At 36.6% G+C, this 9,124-nt stretch overlaps 2 protein-coding genes across 2 annotated transcripts; both read right to left on the reverse strand.

The window, feature by feature from the left end:
• Positions 1-5: 5 nt before the first annotated feature.
• LOC306879494 (ubiquitin-conjugating enzyme E2 C-like) lies at positions 6-3,923 on the reverse strand. The gene is made up of 7 exons (XM_079432482.1): positions 3,848-3,923; positions 3,282-3,392; positions 1,131-1,158; positions 965-1,051; positions 631-835; positions 304-363; positions 6-182 (listed from the first exon to the last, which is right to left on the reverse strand). The coding sequence occupies exons 2-7, from the start codon at positions 3,380-3,382 to the stop codon at positions 145-147; spliced, it is 519 nt and encodes a 172-aa protein (XP_079288608.1). The 5' UTR covers positions 3,383-3,392; positions 3,848-3,923; the 3' UTR covers positions 6-144.
• Positions 3,924-4,128: 205 nt separating this feature from the next.
• LOC306879493 (deoxynucleotidyltransferase terminal-interacting protein 1-like) lies at positions 4,129-8,979 on the reverse strand. Its single transcript, XM_079432481.1, has 14 exons — positions 8,618-8,979; positions 8,142-8,212; positions 7,916-8,012; positions 7,740-7,838; positions 7,578-7,643; positions 7,355-7,411; positions 6,880-6,941; positions 6,751-6,796; positions 6,613-6,671; positions 6,461-6,521; positions 6,313-6,384; positions 5,059-5,114; positions 4,850-4,973; positions 4,129-4,756 (listed from the first exon to the last, which is right to left on the reverse strand). The coding sequence occupies exons 1-13, from the start codon at positions 8,690-8,692 to the stop codon at positions 4,856-4,858; spliced, it is 939 nt and encodes a 312-aa protein (XP_079288607.1). The 5' UTR covers positions 8,693-8,979; the 3' UTR covers positions 4,129-4,756; positions 4,850-4,855.
• Positions 8,980-9,124: the final 145 nt, after the last annotated feature.

A 9,124-nucleotide genomic window follows, 5' to 3' on the forward strand; every position in this document is an offset into this window, starting at 1 on the left:
CAAACTCAAACTCAATCAGCATTTTATTCAGGCAAGCTTAATACAACATAGAAATAATATACACAGACCCATTACAGAAAATTTACATTATTATGAACAAGAAAACAGACAGATAAAACAAGAGGCAGATTTGAATGTTCGTGGTCAGTTCTTGTAGGATGCGTGCAAATGGGCTTTGAAGGCTGCAACAAAAGTGATTAGAAATGCGTTAGAAGCATAATTTACCGAAACACTGAAAGAGAAACCATTCTCTAAATATACTGCAGTTTCAAACAACTGCTTGACTCTGGCATGATCAATTACCTTCCTGGTCATCCCATAGTTCAGCAGCTGTAGAGTTCATTGGACTATCATTGTTGGGTTCTAAAAACAAAAAATCATGAGTACAATGATCCAGACAAGACCGTAAATTTATATACCAGGAGAAAGTAGTTGACCTTACATGAATTAAGATCTGATTAACAGTATTCCATTTATCAGGGTATAATCATTGTCACAAAACTGGTTTTATATTGTGGTTTAATATCAATTAAACATCCTGAAAGTTATGGCCAAATTTCAACTCATGAATCAAGTTATACAAGTTTCAGAATTTTCCTAAGCATTACTCATATCAAAAGCATAACCTACCTCCTAATAAACTCTGAATGGACAATAGAATGGAGCGGACATCATATAGTGCAGACCACTTGTCCTTTAAAATGTCTAGGCAGATGAAGCCACTCTCATCAACATTTGGGTGGAAACAAGCAGTGATGAATTTCACCCGAGGGGCGTTGTAGGGGTACCCGCTAGGAAACTCCAGTGAAAGTTTGTACCTCAAACCTTCATAAACCTGAACAGGGACCGAGAAAAAAAAAAAAAAAAAATGGATTTAACTAAAATCTTCAAATTATCTAGATTAGTATGTTGTAAGAAACCCATTTCCTGACATCATGTGGAAGAAAACAACAGTTGTTCCTACCGTTCCTTGAGCTCCATCTATTGTGCCAATCCATTTGAAGAGATTGTCAGACTCTGGAAACGCTGAAATGCCCTTGTCTCCTGACATCTGCATTTAACAAAGCACCGAGTTAAACTACAGTTAAAAGAAAACCAAACAAAATATCATCTGTATAAAAGGTTCTCACCATTAGTGTCATCAGCTCTTGCTGAAGCCTACAGAGGAAAAGGGGAGACATTAAAAATAAACGTGAATGAAAAAATACAAAATGCAAGCACAAAAATTAAAAAGAGAAAAGATTTTAAAATGCCAGTTTGTGTCATTTCAGATACCAAAATGAATGGCATTTTTACATTAATTTTGGCATCTGTATTAACCTCAGTGAAACAGAGAAACTAGTGCTCGCTAGGCACAAAACGTCCTAATGGACTTCCATTCAAACTATAGTACTTTCTAGCTCTCAATTACAAATGTCTTTGTTGGATATCACAACACATTTAAAGGACTTTACAACATCTTATAAACCCCAGGGTTATTTCTGTAACATGGAAAGAGAATCTGCGCATTGCTTGATTACATGCCAAGTCTGAATATTTTTGGAACAATTTTGGTTGACTGTATTAGGGGGGGAGGGGCGCGGAAACTAATTATATCTCAAACATAAGTTACTCAGTACGAACTTCTTGCGATTCTGCCTTTATTACAAATTCAATAAACAGTACGGACACAAATGAGCAGGACTCTTGCTCACTTGATCTGGTTTAATTCCAGTGCAGTACACAGCATTTCAATACAAATACTGTTCTGATTAAGAATACACTTTCCAAACCGAAACTAAGAATAAACAAGCCTGTAGGAACTGTTGTTGTTACAGAAGCATATTATACGATTCCATTAGAATTTATTTCAAGTTATGAAGAAATAAATCCAAGTAGGAATCCTACACGTATCTCTTTATGAGAACGGTCAGTGTGTAGCACATAGAAGCGTTCAGTATATTGAATCCTTGTGCAAAAAAAAAAAAAGCCGTGTCAAATTTTGTTTGGGCCCTGTACCAAATTTTCCCCATTAGATGCTAGCAAAACTCTGCTGGTGCACACAGTGCTTGGATTTGTGATTTACAGTAGAATTTCTCAAATAATACACCCACACAATTATAGCTCCATTATTCATCCAATTGGCTCTATAATATGCAGAAGCAGAAAACAGGAATAAAGCGAGTATTTGCTTTATAGACCAAACCTGAAAAAAAATTGCACCATATGGTAAAAAAAAATAATAATAGTAAAAAAAATTTGAAGCCTTGCAACAGAATGAAAGCCTATTAACAAAATTGTATCATTTTGCAGTTAAAAGGTACTGCGATTAAAAATAGCAGTTTTAATGGGTTTCAATTAGGGGTGGGCGCTATATGATGTTATGCCATGATATGGATTTTGCTATACCGTGGATACCGTTACATACTCATGGATTTCACTGGAAGGACAAACAAAGATTTTGTTCCCCGCGGTTGTTACTGTGTAGATGCCCCGCTTGATCAGACATAAATCAGAATCGGATAGTTTTTGCTCCAAACACACGATCGGCTTTTCGGAACAGCACACAAACCGGATTACAATAACTTCCCAAAATGTAATTTGTGTGGTATTATTAGTAAGTCTGTAAACGGCCGTTAACACAGGACAGAGACTGGAGCAGGCAGTGCAAGATCACGGTCCACAACGCTCGAAATATAGGAAGAAAAATAGAAGTAAATTGGGGACAGGGGATAAATATGAACGATTATCTGAAGGGAACTCGCTTCAGAAAACTTTAGATGGCATTTTCTTTTTCTCTTACCTCCGTGTTCATAAGCGCAGCAGCTTTCAGTACATTTGCGGTTTTCCTTTTATGCTACATAAGACACCTGCGCAATTTCACACATCTAAAGTCACACCATTCTATTTCTATAGATCTTGATATCATGTCTTTTTCTAGTTATATAAGATTAACATATTTTGCCTGTAATTTAACTAAGGTCTACTAAAATGCGATTCCAATTTTTTCCCTCATACCGCGATATAATATCGATATCATCTGGACAGTGGAAAATACCGTGATATGACTTTAGCCCACCCCTAGTTTCAATGGGGACATTTTTGTCTAAAAGTCCTGAGAGGAACAATTTCGAGTACCTAGTGTAAAATAGATTTATTAAAGGAAATGGGGGTGGAATATTAAAATTACACACTTGAGCCAAAATGTATGCAGTTATCATTAACACATGCAAAATTATATATATAAAAAAAAGTCCATAAGGTTGCAGAAGAGTTAAAGGGAATATCAGCAACAATCAAACCTTTTAGTGACGGATCCTTTGGACACGCTTACGCTCGTCTCGCTGCCCTTCAGCGCTGCTGTGGACGAGGCTGCTGCGGGGTCCATGTTCTGAGAGGCCATCGCGTCGGATCTAAGATGAAGACAGGAGGAAAAACACTTGTTAAAACGCGCACATCTAACGTTACACCAGTCAAAGCCGTTTACGACACACAAAGATCGTTTACGTTAGTGAGCTTCTTCACGTCAACCTGGCTAAACTAACTAACTGGAAACCGAATCGAGTTGAATGGAAACGGGAGGCTGAAACGAATTCGGTTTTTAAGAACTAGCATAACTGAATTCGGTTTTTAAGAACTAGCATAACTGAATTCGGGTGTGAGGTAAACGGCTATAGGCCTAACTTAGTCAAAATATAACAGCCAGTGATAAAAACCGACGTACAACGATTTAAAAACACGTCTGTTATCTAAAGCTGAAATATCAACGAGCGAATACACTTATATAACCAAATCAACTATACCGTAACATAACAATAAAACATATACACATTAAAAGCAGCATTATTTAAACGAGTCGTATGATTACCGGCTATGTTCAGTGCAGTCGACACTAACTGATCGTTAAATCACATCCCGCCCCTCTGTTTAAACTTAGGTTCTCCGCCTTACCTTCAGTTCAACCAATCAGAAGCGCAGATTACGAACAAAGCGAATGCTTAGCAACCAATCAGCACTGATGCTGGGCACAAAACATTTGATTTGATTGGGTAATACGGCCAGGTGGGCGTGTCTATAACCGTTGATGTGTTTGAGTCACGCATCAAATGAACTGGTTTTATTTCGCGGATTCATTCAAAAACACCATTTAGCACAAAACTGTTTATTGGTAAATATATTTGCATGCATTAATAAACTGTTCTACATTTTCAATTATAACAGACATTAGGTGAGTGTAACAGGTATGAAATTCATTTAGAAAATAATTTAAATTACACCCCCACATACTTTTTTAATAAGCTATAAAATCAGTCAATTAAAACATTTCAGTTCATTTAAAAACAAAAACATTTAAGTTACAAAAGACACTATAAGGTAAAAACATCAGGGCTCTATAGTGCAAGGAAGCTTTTTTGTTTTTTTAGAGCAATGCAATATATTTAAAAAGGAAATTAAAATAACTAAAATTCAATTTTAACGCAGATATGCCCATTCATAAAATTAATTTGTTTAAAAAAATAGGACACAGAATCATGGGAAACACACAAAATGACCATTAACCACAGTATTTAAAAAATAAAAAATAAATCATTAAGGCTCTATATGTGCCTCATTAGATATTCAAGTCATGACAAAAGCACACATTTGTTGACAGAAAAAATAAATCAGTTCTAGACCAGTTTAGACAATAGCATGTGAGATGAAATGTGGAGTTTTGATTTGCCAAGTAAACCTCCAACACGATTTCTGGGCAACTTGATCATAATGCCTGGGTCTACTGTGAACGTCGCACAAACAAAAATAAACAACAAAAAGTTACAGTTATGTTAAATTGGTCACACTCAAGAGTGTCCGTGGTCCAACGACTTGCCTGGCACTATATGACAAGATCACTTTCTGTTTTCTGTGCATCCATTGCCTTCTGCATCTTCTCCACCATCCATATTGGCACTAGAAATGGTTTCAATTCATCCAGCTTCAGATCAGGACAATCCCTAAGATTCAAAGACAATTTCATGATGCATGTTGTCCGTAAAATTCATTCATCGGTCTTTCATATGTTTTATAATGTTTAGTTACTTGTAGTCTTCACTTCGGGCCAGATCAAGAATATCCTCTTCTATTAGCAGATAGGCCTGAGAACAAAAACAGTTTAAATAAGATGAGGACCAATTGTAATTTAATACTTACAATGCTTTAATGCTCACCAATGGATCCTCTTCAGTGAATGGGTGCCGTCAGAATGAGAATCCAAACAGCTGATAAAAACACTACAATAATCCACACCACTCCAGTCCATCAGTTAACATCTGGAGAAGCCAAAAGCTGCATGTTTGAAGGAAACAGATCCATCATTAAGACGTTTTAGCTTTAAACCTCTCTTCTGGCCGTAATCTATAATAACGTTTCCTCCAGTGCAAAAGTCCTGTTGTCTCCTATTGTGTCCTCTCACATCAAAATCCACAAACATATTTATTTAGAACTGTTTTTGTTGTAAATGTTGCTTGATCTGTGCATATTTCTCTCCTGATTCAGACCAGATGACTTTTTCAATGGAGGAAGCAATATTATGGATAAGGGACTCCTATTTTGGCCAGAAACAAAGTTTTGAGTTAAAACTGTCTCAAAGACATATGTGACCCTGGAGCACAAAACCAGTCTTAAGTCGCTGGGGTATATTTGTAGCAATAGCCAAAAATACATTGTATGGGTCAAAATGACCTTTTTTGCCAAAAATCATGAGGATATTAAGTAAAAATCATGTTCCATGAAGATATTTAGTAAATTTCCTACCATAAATATATCAAAACTTAATTTATGATTAGTAATATGCATTGCTAAGAACTTAATTTGAACAACTTTAAAGGCGATTTTCTCAATATTTAGATTTTTTTGCACCCTCAGATTCCAGATTTTCAAATAGCTGCATCTCAGCCAAATATTGTCCTATCATAACAAACCATACATCAATGGAAATCTTATTTATTCAGCTTTCAGATGATGTACAAATCTCAATTTCGAAAAAAGACTGGTTGTGTTTCCAGTGTCACATATTTGTTTCTTACAAACATGCAGCTTTTGTCTTCTCAAGATGTTAACTGATGGACTGGAGTGGTGTGGATTATTGTGATGTTTTTATCAGACTCTCATTCTGACGGCACCCATTCACTGCAGAGCATCCATTGGTGAGCAAGTGATGCAATGCTACATTTCTCCAAATCTGTTCAGGTGAAGAAACAAACTCATCTAAATCTTGGATGGCCTTAGGCTAAAAAAAAATGTCAGCATATTTTAATTTTGTGGTGAATTATTCCATGTTTAGAATGTCCTCACCATCTTTCCACCGGTGGCTCTCATGTGCTGTCTTTCTGAAAGCCAGTGTTTGTCCTGAGCATCTGCGGCATACTGAGACAAAAGAGATATTACCTCCACATGAACACAGAAAAAGTTTAATGAATGCTCAGAAAAAGACTAAAAGTACCTTGAAGAGCTCTGCATGTTTGATGTAGATTCTTCCTCTTGTACCGCCCATTCCCAAAGCCCTGAAATGATATCAATACTTGTTGATCGTATACATCAGCTATTGTGAAATATACAATATAATATAATTTGAGCAAACCTCTGTACACTTACTTATTTGCCCTGGACCCCAGAACGAATGTGCTGCTCTCAGTCAGTCTGGATGGGTCCCACTATACAGATATCAACACACTCACATTAATATCATATAAACATATGAGTATTATGCTATTTTAATCCAAATGCACATACCTTAGGTCCGTCTCGCTTTATTGGCTCAGATATTTTGAGTTTTGCTCTGTGGAGGATGTTTTAAAAATTAAAAAACATAAATTTGTAAGATGTGGAGACATCAGATAAAGAAAACATAAGGACACTTACGCAGTGTTGTATGTGGCCGGTCTGTCATACTGTACAACAGTACCTGGGGGGCGACCTTTCCTCTGAAAATAAACATTAATAAACAAACATTACATTTTTATAGTTGTTGGTGTTAAAAACAACAGCAATCTGGCTTTTGAGATATACAGAAAGATTTTTTTTAAAGAAATTATTCACCAAGAATGTAATAACGCCATTTACAACGTTATAAAATATTTTAAATAAATGCTGTTCATTTGAACTTTCCATCACAGTTTCCACTTACATTTGAAGCAGCACAACTGTTTTCAACATTGATAATAATCAGAAATGTTTTTCAGCATATCAGAATGATTTCTGAAGATCATGTGACACTGAAGACTGGAGTAATGATGCTGAAAATACAGCTCTGATCACAGGAATAAATTACACTTTACAGTATATTACATTTAATTTTAAATTGCAAAAATATTTCCAAAGAAGTAATTTCTTTAACCTTTTTAGGGATGGGACTGTCTCTCTGGCCAGAGGTGTCGTCTGGCTGCCGTGCACGCTGCGAAATGAAAATCGATAAGAAATAAAAGATAAATAAAACAAAGAACGAAGTCAAAAATGTCTTCTAAAATTCCACATACATTTATAGTTTTTCAGGTAAGTGTGCAGGTTTTCATAGATTAATTAACATAAGAAATTAAACTCTCAATTTGGATAACCTTTACCTTCGCTGTTGGGTCAACACTGGGTTTCGGAGCTGTTTTCTCTGTATCAGGAAAGAGCTGCTTTGCCTAAAACAGAAACAGAATATTATCAACTCATAATTTAAATGACCACTAATTTGAGCATATATATATTAGTGAAAATGTGCATGAATCATGTTTTACGTGTTCCAGGCAGTTTCTGCAAGCGTCTCTGATAAGCTGGTCAGGCTGGACATCTCCTCCAACATTTTCTTTCACATTACTGGCCGCCTTCTCAAAAAACTGTAAAAAAACACATGAACAGAGCGATTTAATCACACACAACCAGTCCCAAAATAATAACACGATCGATCAATCACCTTCATATATTTTCTGAACACAGCACGGATGTCTTCATTGAAGCTGGGCTGCAGAACGGTCCGCAGAAGATCCATGGAAATCACAGGGTCTGTATAACTACACACAATGCTCAATCAAACACAATGATGTTTTGAAAGAACCACATTATCCTGTGATAAGACAAAGTAGTTTAACAATGAAAACAAATGATGCACTTCATCTTAAAACACCCATTACTGGACTTACCTAACCGCCATCTGCGAGCGCCGTCCTCTGCGATGCACCTGTCTGTGTTTGATCATGATGTTCCAGGGATTCTGCCATTCGGAAAAACATCATAAAAAGTAAATGGCCATAAAAAAGGATGCAACAATCAATATTCAACCAGGACAGCCCTCTTGCATGATTAATAAATAATTGATGATTGCAAGTTTATGCATGCAATTGGATGATTTGACTACAATATATAATTACACACATAGCTATACAGTTCCTAAAAATGTATAAAATAAATAAAACATAACTGTAATAATAATTTAAGTGTTTAATTGTAAAAAAAAAAAAAGATCTCACAATGCAAAAAATGTTAATTGCCCTAAAAACAAGATTAATTTTCTTTGTGCACAATATGTTTTCTATATTTGTGGGTGAAATATGACCTATAAAAGGTGCATGTTCAGTTATGGTGCATGGATGAAGATGATGACACGAGTTTGACTCACCACTGTCTGGACCTGCTGCTCGGTGAAATCCTGCTGGAGCCAGTCTCTGCGTCCCTCACTCCTCTGGGCCCCCATCAGTCACAATCAATATATCCTCAGCGGATCGATGAAGATCGATGGAAAGGCTCCAGGGGCTTCTTGATGCTGATCGATAAGTGTGCACTTCACCTGACAGCAACTCAATGCAGTTAGATAGCAGGCGAGCTAAATCAGACCCTTTAAACTTGACTACAGATATGCATCGAGAATAACCGGCTTAACGGCACGAAACAATGAAGTAATCAGAAAGAAAAACACAGTTTGTCAAAGTTCGCGAGCTCGATGAATCGTCGCTTCCTGAATTCCAAAACAAGTCTTTGATCGGTTGTGCGCATGCGCGTCTACACCATAGGCGTGGTCACGCGTCAGAGTCAGCGCGCGGCCATCATTGTTGTGGCACGGAAGACGCTTGTTAGAGTTTTACGTTCAGATAAATATTTGTCCCGCAGATGGAATATTCCAAATATA

The sequence above is a fragment of the Barbus barbus genome (assembly GCF_936440315.1).
Source record: "Barbus barbus genome assembly, chromosome: 13".
Taxonomy (NCBI): Eukaryota; Metazoa; Chordata; class Actinopteri; order Cypriniformes; family Cyprinidae; genus Barbus; species Barbus barbus.

Bases quoted from the DNA above. Each gene is read 5' to 3' on its own strand.
- LOC306879494 (XM_079432482.1), bottom strand. From the start codon at position 3,382: ATGGCCTCTCAGAACATGGACCCCGCAGCAGCCTCGTCCACAGCAGCG. The intron at 1,052-1,130 runs GTGAGAACCTTT...TGTTAAATGCAG, and splicing joins AAGAGCTGATGACACTAATG to ATGTCAGGAGACAAGGGCAT. The intron at 364-630 runs GTAGGTTATGCT...TTTTGTTTTTAG, and splicing joins CATTCAGAGTTTATTAGGAG to AACCCAACAATGATAGTCCA.
- LOC306879493 (XM_079432481.1), bottom strand. From the start codon at position 8,692: ATGGGGGCCCAGAGGAGTGAGGGACGCAGAGACTGGCTCCAGCAGGAT. The intron at 6,522-6,612 runs GTAAGTGTACAG...ATATCATTTCAG, and splicing joins CTGGGGTCCAGGGCAAATAA to GGCTTTGGGAATGGGCGGTA. The intron at 5,115-6,312 runs GTGAGGACATTC...TTTTGTTCTCAG, and splicing joins GAGCCACCGGTGGAAAGATG to GCCTATCTGCTAATAGAAGA.